We start from the raw sequence: 15,958 nt of genomic DNA on the forward strand, positions 1-15,958 counted from the left end.
ACCCTACTCAGATGCCTTAGCAAGCCTGTTAGGCTCCTTCCCCTCTCTACCTTCACTCCTTCACTCACCTAATGAGCCCTTAGAGCCAGTGGCTTCCTAATTATGACTTGACCCTTCTCCTTCCAGGGAAGGTGGTGTTGGCTGAGACCACCACGGCACATGCCACACTGACAGGCTTACACTACTACCACCAGGACTGGTCCCACGCGGCAGCCTATGTGACGGTGCCTCCCCTGAGACTCGACACCAACACCTCCACCTACCTCATGAGCCTGCTGGCCAAGTAAGGCATTTCAGTGGAACGACATAGCCATTGGCACATGGTGCATGCCACAAAGGGACTTCATAGTTCTTTAATGACATCTTAGAGATCCCAGGAGCAAAGGTGACTTAAATTTGACTTGGTTGTGCCCATAGGATGCTTTTGCTTGTGCCTCTTTCTCCACAGCCCATCAGATCATCACCACCATCACCTCTGACACTTGAAGTGAATGGGAGAAGTGCACAAGGCAGTAAGCAGTGGTTAATCAGCATTGTAGAGAACGCTGGGGAGCAGGAGGAATGTGACCCGGCAGCCTCTTGTCCTGTGGTCCTTCTCTCTGCTCCACCTCTGAGAGGCTTCTCATTGCCTCCCATCGCCCAGGCTTCTCTCTCCTGTGTCCCTCCCTCCTTCTGTATGGTTCTCTTTTTCTCTTCCTCTTATACACTCCCTCCTATACACTCCCTCCAGACCCCCTTTACTCCAGCTCCTTTCTGTCCATGTTGCTTTTATCCATTCAACCCCAGCCTAAAGAAAATAGTTCAAGGAACTGTCTGAAGTCAGTATGGCATAATTATAAACATATTTGGCTCTGTCCCACTAGGGGCTTACAGCTTCTTTCTCCCCACTCGTGACATTTTAGGGAGAAGACATTGCTGTCTCTTCCTTTGTGGCTGTTAATGTTCTCAGAAAAAACAAGCTCCTTTTTCATTGTTATCAATTCACACAAATTACAGGACTCAAACCCATACAAATTCAAATAGACAGGGAAAGAAAGTATTATTAAGTGAATAACTTAGGTTTATTTTTTATTTTTTTTATTATGAAAATACTGTACAGAGGAGTTAATGGGCAAGATAATGAGTACAGTTCTTATCAAGCATTGTTGCCTCCTCCTTTGTTTCCTCTTCCCATCCCCCCCCAAAGTTGTAAAGTTTGTTTTTTGACATAACGACCTATACATATCATTGTTGCAATGGGTCCACCTGTATCCCTATTTAAACTATTTGTTTTTTTCCCCTTCCCCTCCACAAATTATACCAACATCAAATACAGTGAAAGCAGGAGTTATACCATGGGGGAGGGACATACAAAACAACAAAGAAATCATCTTATAAATATGTTAGAAACAATTACATGAAAGATAAAACATTTGAATACTTACCTTGGAGTTCATGTCACCTAACATCAACTTATCTGACCTTTTCTGCTTGTCTCAGACATATACTAGTTATTGAAAATAAGGGAAAACATGGGGCCTATGTTTCTTTTAACTTAGGTTTTTATATCCAGTCTATTTTGTCCCACTTTAAAAATTACTTAAATTCGGGGCTGGGAAGGTGGCTCGGTGGTAGAGCACTTGCCTTGCATGCCTGAGGCCCTGAGTTCGATTCCTCAGCACCACATAAGCAAAAAAAAAAAAAAAAAAAAGCCGGAAGTGGTGCTGTGGCTCAAGTGGTAGAGCGCTAGCCTTGAGTTGAAGAGCTGAGGGACAGCGCCCAGGCCCAGAGTTCAGGCCCCACGACCGGACCCAAAAAAAAAAAATTACTTAAATTTAATTCATTTAAGTAGAATTGTGGTTTGGGTTATTAGAACAATAGCTTGAATCCCTTTTTAATCAGAACATATTATAAATATATGTACTATTTTATAGAATTTGGAGTTTAATTTTAATTTTTTTTTTTGGGGTCCGGTTGTGGGGCCTGAACTCTGGGCCTAGACGCTGTCCCTCAGCTCTTCAGCTCAAGGCTAGCACTCTACCACTTGAGCCACAACACCACTTCCGGCTTTTTTCTTTTTGCTTATGTGGTGCTGAGGAAACGAACCCAGGGCCTCAGGCATACAAGGCAAGCGCTCTACCACTGAGCCACCTTCCCAGCTCCTAATTTTAATTATATAAAGGATTTTTTTTTTTTTTTTTTGGGTCCGGTCGTGGGGCCTGAACTCTGGGCCTGGGCGCTGTCCCTCAGCTCTTCAGCTCAAGGCTAGTGCTCTGCCACTTGAGCCACAACTCCACTTCCGGCTTTTTTCTTTTTGCTTATGTGGTGCTGAGGAATCAAACCCAGGGCCTCAGGCATGCAAGGCAAGCGCTCTACCACTGAGCCATCTTCCCAGCCCCTATATAAAGGATTTTATGATTACTATAACTTTACTTTTATAACATTTTGTTTGTATAATTTATATGACATAAAGTGCTTGATAGAAAACCCAGACACCCATTATCATTCCTGTAAGAGAACTGCTCTATCATTATTTATATTAGTATGTGAATTCTTAGTCTAAATTGCAATAAAAAAAATACAATCTCTACATTTCTCCTTTGTTTAAAAAAATCTGATTTTTGCTGCACCAGTGGCTCACACCTGTAATCCTAGCTACTTAGGAGTCTGAGATCTGAGGATCATGGTTTGAAGCCAGTCTGGGCAGGAATGTCTGTGAGACTTTTTGTTGTTGTTGTTGGTCATGGGGGCTGAACTGTGAGCCTGGGCATTGTCCCTAAGCTCTTTTTTTTTTTTTGGCGGTGTTGGGGCTTGAACTCTCAAAACAAGCGCTCTACCACTTGAGCTACAGCACCATTTCTGGTTTTCTAGTGGTTTTAATTGGAGATAAGAGTCTCACAGACTTTCCTGCCCGGGCTGGCTTTGAACCACGATCCTCAGATCTCAGCCTCCTGAGTAGCTAGGATTATAAGCGTGAGCCACCAGCACCCGGCTTGTCCCTCAATTGTTTAGCCCAAGGATAACACTCTACCACTTGAGCCACAGCACCACTTGTGGCTTTTTTCTGCTTATGTGGTGCTAAGGATTTGAACCTAGGGCCTCATGCTTGTGAGGCAAACACTCTACCACTGAGCCAACTTCCCAGCCCAAGACTTTTTTTTGTTTTTGTTTTGTTGTTGTTATTTGTTTTTGCCAGTCCTGCGCCTTGAACTCAGGGTCTAGGCACTGTCCCTGTCCTTCTTTTGCTCAAGGCTAGCACTCTATAACTTGAGCTACAGCACCACTTCTAGCTTGTTCTGTGTATGTGGTACTGAGGAATTGAACCCAGGGCTTCATGCATGCTAGGCAAGCACTCTACCACTAAGCCACATTCCCAGCCCTCTGTGAGACTTATCTCCGATTAACCAGCAAAAAGCCAGAAATAGAGCTGTGGCTCAAGTGGTGGAGTGTTAGCATAGAGCACAAAAGTGCAGGCCCTGTTTCAAGCCCTAGGACTGGCAAACATGTGCACACGTGTACACACACACACACACACATACACACACAACCTGACTTTTTAAAGGGACCAGAATTTTTTTTCATTTTATCTGTACAATGTATCATGCTTGACAAAGCCAGCTATAGTTTGAATTTTAAAGGGTTTTATAGGTACTTTTAAATTTTTTAATGGTATTATTAATTATATGTAGTATGGGATTTTGCCAGGTGCCAGTGGCTCCTGCCTGTAATCCTAGCTACTAAGGAGGCTGAGATCTGAGGACCATGGTTTCAAACCAGCCCAGGTAGCAAGTTTGCAAGACTTGATCTAATTGGGAGTTGTTATTCTTAAATTAACAATCAAAATGCTGGACTTGAGGTATAGCTCAAGTAGAAAAAGCAGAAAAAGCCAAGGGAGAGAGCACAAGGCCTCAGTAGCAGCACAAAATTTTAAAAAATCACAGGAAAGGATTTCATTATGACAGTTCCGTACCTGCATATAAGGTACTTTGAACATATTCACACCTCCACTAATCTCTTACCCTTCCCTCCCTTCTTTCCCTTTCCTCTCCAATTCCCTAGTTAAGTTCCCCCCTCTATTTTCAAGACCTCTTTGTTTGTTTTTCCTCCTAAGTTCTATACATGGGAAAAAGCACGCAATTCTTGTCTTTGTGTAAATAGCTTATTTCATTTAACATGATGATCTCTAGTTCTCAGCTAATAACCATTTCATTCTTCTTAATTGCTAAGTAAAACTCCATTGTGTATATATGCCACATTTTCTTAATCCATTCATCTATTGATGGGCATGCAGGCTGATTCTATAATTCAGTTTTTGTGAATAGTGCCATGATAAACATGGTATCTCTCTAGTAAGCTGACTTTGATTCTTTTGGATCTGTGCCCAGAAGTGGTAAGGCTTGATCATATGGAAGATCTATTTTTAATTTCTTGAGGAATCTCCATGTTGGGCTAATTTGTATTCCTTCTAGCAGTGAGAAAGAGTACCTTTCTCCCTGTGTTGTCAATACTTATTTTCTTGATGATAGCGATTCTGAACTGGGTGAGATGGAATCTCAGTGTGGTTTGATCTCCATTTCTCTAATGGCTAAGGATGTTGAACATATTTTTAATGTGTTTCTTGGCCATTTGTATTCCTCATTTGAAAAGTATCTGTTCAGTTCCCAGATTCAGGGCAGCACCTGAATGTTTCAGAGCCTTCTAGAAAGGGATCACATTCATTTACACCTGTTTAGCAGCCTCTGCTTGTGTGGGGTTCTTCTGAGGAAACTGGGTGTTCAGTTAAAGGAAGGGAGTTGAATACAAGCTGTGAGGTTCCTGACCTGTAGTCCATGATATAGTAACGGGCACCTTTCCCATCCTGGAGATCCCGTTGTCTCTGGTGGGTGGTGTGGATGGAAAGCGTGGGGGTTGCAGCGTTTCTAGAACAACCTACTCGATGGAAGAATCTCTTCCACTGTCTCTGCAGTCCAGGATGATGTCAGCCCATGCCACAAGAAGAGCTAAGTCATCTTACTGTGGATTTGGCCAAGACATTAGTCACTTGGCAAGAGCTGTGACTGAAGAGCCTAGCAGGCCCCAATGGAGACAGCCCTCTATGTGCCTGGGAGGGGGGATGTCTCCTGACCCCATGAGACAACAGCTTCTGCTCTTAGTTCCCTTTTGGAGTAAGCAGCAGAGTGGCACACATGTGCTCCCTTACAGGGTAATATGACACCCCTGCAGCTGACCCTCAGGCAACTTACTGGGTCCCTGGCTCTTCATGATCCCCTTGCTCCAGCCAGGTCCCTTGCTACCTTCCCAGGGCATTTTCTCCTAAGGTAGCTCTGGTCCTGGTCACATGGCTATTCTCTCTTCTGTCCTTTGTCTCTGAGCCCTTGGTCCACAGAGATCTCTGCATATGCTGCCCTCCCCTTCTTTGGCAGAGGATAGGTTACCATAGGTACTCTCCCACTGTCTTCCTGAGGACCTGTTGGTGCCTTAGCAGCCATCTGAAGTCCTGGTCATGGATGGCATTGGTAATGAACTTATGGACTTAGAATCCATGTGTTTATTAAGTCAGACTTCTGTCTTATCCTTCCATCCCTTCTGGAGCTATGGCTCCAAGTTATTTGAAAATGCTTTACCAAACACCAGCTTGTGGCCAGCTGGATTGGAATGGATGAGAGGCAGCGTGTGCATCCCATGGCCCTCACTGCTCATTTCTGTCTCTCTCACCAGTGACACTCTGAACATTGTGGCATCAGATCACCGGCCATTCACCACGAAGCAGAAAGCTATGGGCAAGGAGGACTTCACCAAGATCCCACATGGAGTGAGCGGCGTGCAGGACCGCATGAGTGTCATCTGGGAGAGAGGAGTGGTAGGTGTCCTGGAGCCCTGCGTGCTAGGGCCCCAGGGAACGTTTTTACTCAAAGGATCCTGCCAGGCAATTCTTAGAATCTGGCTCAAACACAGCTCCTGGCTCACTCAAAAGCAGGAGGCGAGGGTAGAGCTCAGTGGTAGAGCTCATGAGTAACACACAAGGCCCTGGGTTCCATCCCAAGCACCAAAAAAAACCCTCCAAAATAAAAAAGGCCTCCTCTAAACTGCCACTACCACCACCTCACCCTATGAGAAGAGTGATAAGCTCTATTGTAGAAAAAAAATATATTTTTTTGCAGTGCTAAGCAGACACTTGATCAATGCCCCCAACATATTATAGAAATTTGAGAAGTAATTATGATCCTGATGAGCTTATGGTCCTACAAAGAAAAGGGATTTATGGAACTTAATATTTGTTCATCTTATATAAAAATATGTTAAGGAAGTGGAGCGTGGCTCAAGTGGTAGTGCACCTGCCTTGAGTGTGGGTTTTTCCTTGTTGAATGTTATGTACTATATGTTGTTTTAATTACTAGATTAGTCTTCTTTTTCTTCATTATTATAAATGTTGAGTGCCCTTAGAACATGGCTTGGTTGGTTGGTTGGTGCCGAGGATTGAGTCTTGTTATTCAGACATGCTAGGCAAGTGCTCCCCTGCCAAGCTACATCCCTAGTCACAAAACATCTTTTTTGATAGCTGAACAATATTCTTTCCAACGGAAGTACTATGCTTTATTAATCCTTTTCTTGGAACTTTTGTCTGTCTCAAATTTTTACTTAACAAATTAGTCTGTAGAGACCTTCTTTTGGTGGTGAATGGATGTCAGGATTTCTAATTAATTCATTGGGATAGAGTCCTAGGAGTAGATTTCTGGGCCAAGGGATATGAGCATTTCTAAGGCTCTTGGAATATTTTGTCTGGTTGCATTTCAAACAGATAGGGTCTGGAACTTCATTTGAATACCACCTGTTCTCCTCATGAAGAGTACGTATTTTTGGTCTTGATCTGTCATGGCTTAAATTCAACAGACTATGAGCCCAAAGAAATATGAAGTCCTTCAGACTAAGACAGCTACTCTGGGTAGGACAATAAGCTCAAGAAATGCCCCTTGAAGAGAGGCTGCTTGGCCCTTAGGAAGGGTGGGGGTGATAAGATGCTTTTCCAGCCCATAGCACATAGGGAAGCTGCCCCCACATAACGCACAATTTCATTTACTATGATTTCAGTTCCCAGTCCAAAAATAGTAAGTAACAGCCTCAAAAATAATTCATCATTTCTGGCCAGGTGCTGGTGCTTCACACATGTAATCCTAGCTACTCAGGAGGCTGAGATCTGAGGATTGCAGTTTGATGCCAGCTAGGTTAGGAAAGTCCATGAGACTTTTATCTCCAGTTAACCACCAGAAAACTAGAAGTGGCGCTGTGGCTGAAAGTGGTAGAGCACTAGCAAGAGAGCTCATGGACAGCGCCCAGGCCCTAGTTCAAGCCCCATGACCAACTAAAAATAAGTAACTTTCATTACAGTGTATTGTTAAATTCATTCTGTTAGTTATTGTTAATCTCCTACTAAGCCTAATTTAGAAATTTATTTATCTGTAGCTATGCATGTGTAAGAAAATGCCCAGTCCAGTACTACCTGGGGTTTAGTTTCTATCTGGTTTCAGAGATCCTCTAGGGTTAGAGGTACATATATACCAGTGGGAAGCCTTTTGACACAAGACCCCAGTTATGATGTAACTGGGGAGAAGAGGAAGGGGGTTATGGAACCAAGCCTAGAAGGTTGGCTTACCTGAAACAGAGCCCATAGAATCATTCTCCTTAGGACCATATTTCTGACCCTGAGCTAGAAGTTAACGGCTAGGATTGAAGGTTCCCAAGGCTCTCTCTCACACACAGCCTCGTTGACTTGACATTTTTGCAATGTTTCAGGTTGGAGGAAAGATGGATGAGAACCGTTTTGTGGCTGTTACCAGTTCCAATGCAGCCAAGATTCTCAACCTGTATCCCCGCAAGGGCCGTATCATCCCTGGAGCGGATGCTGATGTGGTGGTGTGGGACCCAGAGGCCACAAAGTAAAGTTTGTTTCAAGTCTTCAGAGCTAGAGGGACTTGGGATTGTGTGTGTGTGTGTGTGTGTGTGTGTGTGTGTGTGTGTGTGTGTGTGTGTGTGTGTGTGTGCGCGTGTGTGTGCGCGCGCGCGTGCTCGCTGAAACTAGGACTTGAACTCAGGGCCTGGGTGATGTCCCTTAGCTTTTTCCACTCAATACTGGTGCTCTACCACTGAGCTTTTTGCTGGCTTTTTGCTGGTTAGTTGGAAATAGTCTCAGATTCTTTCCTGTCCAGGCTGCCTTCAAACTACAATCCTCAGATCTCAGCCTCCCGAGTAGTTAGGATTTAGAAGCATAAGCCAGTGGTACCTAGCAAGAACTTGCAGTTTTGTGTGTGTGTGTGTGTGTGTGTGTGTGTGTGTGTGTGTGTGTGTGTGTGTGTTTATTTTATTTTATTTTGTGCCAGTCCTGGGGCTTGAACTCAGGACCTAGGCAAGAACTTGCAGTTGTGTGTGTGTGTGTGTGTGTGTGTGTGTGTGTGTGTGTGTGTGTGTGTTTATTTTATTTTATTTTGTGCCAGTCCTGGGGCTTGAACTCAGGACCTAGGCCACTGTCCCTAAGGTTTTGCACTCAAGGCTAACAGTCTACTACAGCTCTACTTCTGACTTTTTGGTGGTTAATTGAAAGTAAGACTCTTAAAAGACTTTCCTGCCTGGGCTGGCTTCAAACCCTGATCCTCAGATCAGTTTCCTGCATTGCTAGGCTTACAGGCGTGAGTCGCCAGCACCCAGCAGGACTTGAGATTTTTAAGAGTTTGTATTACAGAATTCCAAAGGCATATAATCTTTGCACTGTTTGCAACATGGACTTGTGATCCTGGTTTGCAGAGAGCCATCTTCTCCTCTGTTCTTACTCTCTGCAGCACGCCTGGTGTTTCTGTCACCACTTCTTATAAAGATGCCAGTCAGATTGGTCTAGGATACATCCATGTAATCTAATTTTACCTTAATTAGCTCTCTAAAAGCCCTGGCCCAAAGGTGGATGTATTCTGAGGTGCTAGGGGTTAGGCCATAGGAATTTTGAGGGGGATGAAGTCAAGCCATAATAAGCCCTTGGGGACCATCCCTGCCCATTGGACATCACCCTTCTCTGTAGAGTGGTGCCATCTTGACCTCTGCTCAGAACTTGCTCTCCCACCCTCACCTCCCACCAGAACCATCTCAGCCAGCACCCAGGTGCAAGGAGGAGACTTCAATCTCTATGAGAACATGCGCTGCCATGGAGTGCCTCTGGTCACTATCAGCCGGGGGCGTGTGGTGTACGAGAATGGTGTCTTCATGTGTGCTGAGGGGACTGGCAAGTTCTGTCCCTTGCGATCCTTCCCAGACACTGTCTACAAGAAGCTGGTGCAGAGAGAGAAGGTAAGGTGGGGAGGCAAGAAGAGGTGTGGGAAGAATGTGAAGTTCCTATTTGAGGACTTCTTTCCCTTCCTCTTTTAAGGCTATGCTCACTTTTTCCCAGGGAACCCTAATGCCGCCTGTGGGTGTGTAGTACGGGATGGTGAATGCTAGAGTTGGAAAATGCTGGTTTCCATTCTCCATCTTTGATTAGCAGATAGACTTTTAAACGAGAGAGCAAACAGAGCCCTGAGTTCCTGAAGACCCAAGAATTGAGCATGTCTGTAACCCATGAGTTCCTCCTCATACACATGCTTGAGGGGTCTGTTCTGAAAGCCATCATGCCAAGCCTGTGAACAGGCCAGGTGCATTGAGACCACAGATCAAGCCATTGCACCTGTAAGAGCCCCACACTTTCACAGCCACTGAGGCCCTACTTTCCTGAGGCCAAGCAGCCAAGAAATCCAAAGCTAAGTCTGCTGATGGGAACAGGCTTGGGGTGCTGGGAAAAAAACAGGACTTGGTTGCCACAGCAATGACGCCAAACATAATCTCAAAGGGACTTACTGAAACAGGTGAATGACCACATCTCTGAAGTGTTCCTCAGATGGGGATAGGGCGTGGGCAACGGCCCTCAGGACAAGATTCCAAAAAGAGCAGGAAGAGCAACCCTTTCACACCAAGATTATCTGACAAAAGGGGGATATCAAACTCATAGAAAACAAGCAGGGGGTGCTGGTGGCTCACGCCTGTAATGCTAGCTATTCAGGAGGCTGAGATCTGAGGATCGTGGTTCAAAGCCAGCTGGGGCAGGAAAGTCCGTGACACTCTTATCTCCAATTAACCATCTGAAAACCAGAAGTGGTGCTGTGGCTCAAGTGGTAGAGTGCTCACCTTGAGCTGAAGAACTCAGAGACAGTGCCCAGGCCCAGAACCAACAAAAAAGAAAAAAAGAAAGAAAAAAGAAAATAGGGGTAGAGATGTGGTGTTGGGAAAATGGTGCAACTTCTCCAGAAGTCAGTGAATTGGCGGGTGACTTCTCTGTTTTTTCTTATATACCAGAGTGGTACCCAGAAGTTCCAGAGTCTGGGATATATCTAGAAGAAATGAAATCAGGGCCACACAAAAACAAGTACATGATTGTTTATAGTACCTCTGTCCCTAAAGGCCAAAAAGTAGAAACAACCCACATGTCCATCAACTGTTGAGTGGATAAATTCATCTCAGTATATCCATCCAGTGGAATATCATTCAGTCGTAAAAGGGAGTAAAGTACTGAAAAACACTATACACACACACACACACACACACACAACATGGTAATCTTGAAACCATTATTCCAAATGGAAGAAGCCAGGCAGAGCCTAACTACAGATTTATTATCAGAGAACATGAAGGAATGGGCAGAAGGGGAATGACCCTCAGGAAATCCTGTGTCTGTTATTTTTCTTTTTTTTTGTTTTTTTTTTTTTGGGGTCCGGTCATGGGGACTGAACTCTGGGCCTGGGCGCTGTCCCTCAACTCCTCAGCTCAAGGCTAGCGCTCTACCACTTGAGCCACAGCGCCACTTCCGGCTTTTTTTCTTTTTGCTTATGTGGTGCTGAGGAATTGAACCCAGGGCCTCATGCATTCAAGGCAAGCGCTCTACCACTGAGCCACCTTCCCCGCTCCTGTTGTTTTTCTTAATTCAATTGCTGATAAACACAATGAAGTTACTTTCCTGGGTGGTACCAGGCGTAGCTTGTCATTGCTGCTCCCTTAGACCAGACACATACATCTGATTATACTTCCTCCTCCTGCTCCTCACAGAAGCACTAGCAGTCAAGTGCTCTTCATGACCAGTTCTTTTTTTTTAAATTTTTTATTGTGAAAATACCGTACAGAGGGATTACAATTACATGGGCAAGGTAATGAGTACATTTCTTATCAAGCATTGTTGACTCTTCCTTTGTTTCCCCTTCCCATCCCTTCCCATCTCTCCCCCCCACCCCACCCCCTGCCAAAGTTGTAAAGTTCGTTTTTCAACATTACGACTTGTACATCTCCTTGTTGCAATGGGTCCACCTGTATCCCTATTTAAATGGTTTGTTTTTGCCCTTCCCCTCCACAAATTATACCAACAACAAATACAATGAAAGCAGGGGTTATACCATGGGGGAGGGACATACAAATATGTTAGAAACAATCGCAAGAAAGAAAAAAAATATTTGAATACTTATGGGTTCATTTCACCTGACATCAACTTATCTGACCTTTTCTGCTTGTCTCAGACATATACTAGTTATTGTAAATAAGGAAAACCATGAGACCTATGTTTCTTTGGGCCTGGCTTACTTCACTTAATATAATTTGTTTCCAAGTCTTTCCATTTCCTAACAAATGGGGCAATGTCATTCTTTCTGATGGAGGCATAGAATTCACTTATATAGAGACCACATTTTCTTGATCCATTCATCTACTGAGGGGCACCTGGGTTAGTTCCGTATCTTAGCTATGGTATATAATGCTGCAATAAACATAGTTGTGCTGGTTCTAAGACCAGAGCAGTTCTAAGACCTTTGCACATATCATTTCATTGATTCTCTGACAGAGATACAGTTATCATCCTAATTTTACAAATAAGGAAACAGGTGCTGAGAGATGAAGTAGTTTACTCCAAATCACATAGCTTAGAAGTGACAGAGTTGAGATTGGAACCTAGGGTTGCCAAATACAGCTCTTAATCTTTCGGCCTTTGTGAGTAGAGTATTGCTACCTGGGGTCTCTTGTGTCCACAACAGCTATACCGAGCTTTAATCTCCACAAAGATGTCAGACCACAATGAAAAGCTCTGGCCTCTTGGGGCCTGGTATTGAGGAGATACCTTTACCCAGAAAAAGGGTGCTCTCTTAAGGCTGAGTACCTTTGAAGCCGCCATGCTATAGATATGCTGTAAGGAGTCTGTCCATGTTGAGGGCAGCCAGCAAGGCCCCCTGCACATGCGCACACGTGCTCACTTGTATATATGCCTACTTGTAGATGCATGCTCACACATGCACTATTTAGGAGCAATGTGAAGAATTTCCATGCCAAGGGCTCAAAAGAAGCCTGGTCCTCTGCATGACTTGAGTCTCTAGAGGAGTGACAAGTAGCCCATGTTGCTAACCACTGATGTTAATCATTTCCCCTCTCCAGACCTTGAAGGTAAGGGCAGTGGACCGCACTCCCTACCTGGGGGATGTTGCCGTGGTGGTGCATCCTGGGAAAAAGGAGATGGGAACGCCGCTGGCGGATACTCCCACTCGGCCGGTCACACGACATGGGGGCATGCGGGATCTTCATGAGTCCAGCTTCAGCCTCTCTGGTAAGGGCAAGGGTGTGGAGAGCCAGCCAATGGCTTTGGCTTATGTGTCCTGGGTCCTCTTCCCTCCCTCCCCCATGCTGGGTGATGAGGGCCGGTTGTGCTCTTAGACACACACATGTATTAGGGGATGAGGGAGAGGGACAGGGGGGCTCACCATCCCCTCTAACAGGCCATGACCCAATTAGGGGCTCTCCCTGAGGTGTTCAGTTCTTATATTTCTGTCCCCTGAAACATCTCAAGGATATAAGGACATCTCTGTTCAAGAAACTGCACCCAGTTGTCTCTTCCTGTACCAGGGCTGCTGCCCTGGCACTTTCCTCCCTCTGGCCTTGCTGTCACTGCTTTTGTTTGTTTTGTTTTCGCAATCAGGAATTGTATATGTTTCATTAACTTCTTCATTTAGTTTCTGACTCCCAGTTTCTTTCCTCCTCATTCTGTCCCTAGGGCCATGTCCTGGTCCCAGTCTGACTTAATCTCTGAGTTTCTTGAACAGGTCCCCTTTTATTCTCAGTCAGAATCTCCCGCTGACACCTGCAGCTCCTCTAGGTAGCTGCTGCTGTCTGTGTAGCCACAGACGTCAGGAGCTGTGCAGTTTGAGAGGGGCTGCTGCTCCCCACCCTCAGGAAGAGGAGGAAGAAGGCTGCGAGATGCCGTGGTCCTTCAAGACACTTTGGTGGAAATTCTCATCACCACTTGGAAAGGCCAGGGCTCAAGTCTCCCTGGCCACAGCTGAGCGGCCCTCGGGACTAATCAGAGAACTTACTCTGCAAGGGCTACGCTGTGCTAGGGTGGGTGGGGTTGGGGGACAAACAAGAGGAACAAGACCCAGATCACTGAGGAGCGAGACCCAAACACAAACCATCTTAGGAGAGGCAGAGGCTACACCAAAAGGCACTGGGGAAGTAAAGGGCCCTGCCTACTGAGACCCTTCCATGCCCAGCCTTGTGTCAGGAGCCACTGTGGCAGAAGCAAACAGTTGCCATGGAGGGTGCTGGTGACCCATAAGGAGGGGCCCTCTCACCCCACCCTGCAGACTCTTGCTACTTTCACTGACGAAGGGACATCAGTGCCAGGAGTCAGAAAGGGGCATGTGTTTGGAAGACTTCAGATACACTTAGGCCTTGCCTGGCCAATCCAATCGTAGGGCCAGTGTAGCCAGCCACATGAGAAGTGACAAGAACCCCCAGGAGGTAGGGACCCCCCTGGCCAGTGGCCTCTTGTGCCCCTCATCTCCAACTACCATGATGAGCAGAGCATCTCCGTGACCCAGCAGCGCTCAGGCAGCCTGTCCCGGTCCCTGCAGGCTCATCTGTTTAGATGGGATTTCAAGCTATGGAACCTTTGGGGGAGGGCATGGTTCTTTCCTTCTCCAAAGCAGAGGCGTTCCCTCCCTTTTCTCTCTCTCCCTATACTCCCTGAAGCTAGATGCAGCAAGATGGGCAGAATGGGTTGGGGCCTTTAAATAGACTCAACATCAGAATGACCTGTGTTCAAATCTAGTCTCTATCCCTTACACACTTGTAACTGGGGCAAGTTATATCACATCCCTGAGCCTCAGTTTCTCCACAGGAAAAAAAGGATGGAGTCACGTGGGTTCAATGAGATTATACCCACAGACAGTTTCACTCCACCCCTGCACGTATTGAGCCTCTGGTCTTTGGCAGCTGTGGCTGGCCACGCAGGCAGGGCAGCCTACTTAACCCTCTGCTTTCTTCCCCCAGGTTCTCAGATTGATGACCACGTTCCAAAGCGGGCCTCGGCGCGGATCCTCGCGCCCCCTGGCGGCAGGTCGAGCGGCATTTGGTAAAGGCACTGACCAGCCCCCACCAAGTGAGGATGCATCGCACCACCACCTGCCCACGCACCTTCAGCCCACGGCTACAGGGGGCAGGAGAGGCTGGGATGGGCAGTTTGCCACCAGTGGGAGGGTCCCAGGACCCAGGGGACCCCACCCCATGTCTGAACATGTTTCCCAGGGCTTCGAGCCATCCCTAACAGGCACTTTGAGCTGTCCTTCCTGCTGGGTGCTATCTGCCTCAGTGGGGGCTACTCACTATGCACAGAGCCCATGCATAGCCTGGCCCAGCCCCTCCTCTCACCGCTGCCTCCAGTGCTGGCCCTGGGAAGGCCCAGGCTTTAGTGCCCTGCCCCAGCTGCCCAGCTGGGTGTCTAGAGCACTTTAGCAGATGTGTTTTATAATGAAAAGGCCTCCCTCCCCACCCCTTAAGCCCCGTGGTGATACTTCCCAAGTCAGACAGGTGTCAGCTTCCCAGCCATGCCCAGGACGTCTCATCTCTCCTGACTCACCTCTGGCCCCGTGTGGGTGCAGGCCAGACACCCTGGGGGTGGGGTGGTTGGGACCCCCTGTGCCTGATGCCAGGCGCGTGTAAATGGTTTTGTTTTGCACGTTTGGTTTGCGCAGTGGTTTGGTTTGACTTGTTTGTGCATCCTGTGGAAAAATAACGGTGCTTCGTGTCACTAGCATAGCATAGAAACAGGAATAGACGTGGTCCTTAGGAGACGCTGCACTCGCTACAACCAGACAACACAGGGCCCATCTCCCCCCTACTTGGGGTCCTCAGGCTGCCAAGACACCCTGGGCCAGGCCCTCTTCCCCTCATAGTCTGTTTTCCTGCATTCTAAGAGGGAGCTTGGATGCTGGCCCTGGAGACCTTCAAGCAGGCAGAGTGGCCCTCCCATCTTGGCCCACCAGTCCCAACACTACCCCACATCCCCACACAGCTTCCTGTCACTTCTTCCTGCTGGTCAGAGGCCTGGCCACTCCTCCTGTGTGACTGGCAGAAGGCCTCATGCCTGCTGAGAGAGGGGGAGTGGGAGAGGGACTGCCAGGTGCGAGGGAAGATGACTCCTGCCCACCACTCACAGGGCCTGGCTGTGGAGCTCACCTCACTGCAAGGTGCTGTGGCATCCTGCAGTAGGCACCACACCCTCACTGGCTGAGCTGGGAGCTTCATCTATGTCGATGTCCAGTAGGGCCCTCCCTGCCTCAGAAGCTCTACAGAGTGTCCTGGGCGGGTGCTGGATCTGGGAAGGAGCCCACTGCTTGCCCTTGCTAAGGGAAATGAGCTTGAACCTTTGGCTTGAGCACCCCAGCCTTGCAGGAGGTGTCTGGACTCTTGTAGAATGGCCATCGCCTACAGACTTTTATAGTGCTGCTTGTGTAGTTACACACTTCCATATAGAAGCTCTCCCTACAGTACAGTACATGTTCTCTCCCCAGTTCACAGATGAGGTAACTGAGGCTCGGAAACCTCAGGCCCTTTTACCCCATAACTATCTATGACCGCTCTCATGACCTTGACTGTCTAA

General features: G+C 46.9%; 1 protein-coding gene across 1 annotated transcript in view; it reads left to right on the top strand.

Moving 5' to 3' along the window:
• Dpysl5 (dihydropyrimidinase like 5) overlaps window positions 1–14,956 on the top strand; it is an 81,391-nt gene extending 66,435 nt beyond the window's left edge. Inside the window, exons 8-13 of the mRNA XM_042696717.1 lie at window positions 127–283; window positions 5,698–5,839; window positions 7,771–7,913; window positions 9,102–9,309; window positions 12,460–12,628; window positions 14,350–14,956. Coding sequence (XP_042552651.1) covers window positions 127–283; window positions 5,698–5,839; window positions 7,771–7,913; window positions 9,102–9,309; window positions 12,460–12,628; window positions 14,350–14,435 — 905 coding nt within the window. The 3' untranslated portion in view covers window positions 14,436–14,956. The remainder of the gene's footprint in view (window positions 1–126; window positions 284–5,697; window positions 5,840–7,770; window positions 7,914–9,101; window positions 9,310–12,459; window positions 12,629–14,349) is intronic.
• Window positions 14,957–15,958: the final 1,002 nt, after the last annotated feature.

The sequence above is a fragment of the Dipodomys spectabilis genome, unplaced genomic scaffold, assembly GCF_019054845.1.
Source record: "Dipodomys spectabilis isolate Male_0828 unplaced genomic scaffold, ASM1905484v1 ptg000210l, whole genome shotgun sequence".
Classification (NCBI taxonomy): Eukaryota; Metazoa; Chordata; class Mammalia; order Rodentia; family Heteromyidae; genus Dipodomys; species Dipodomys spectabilis.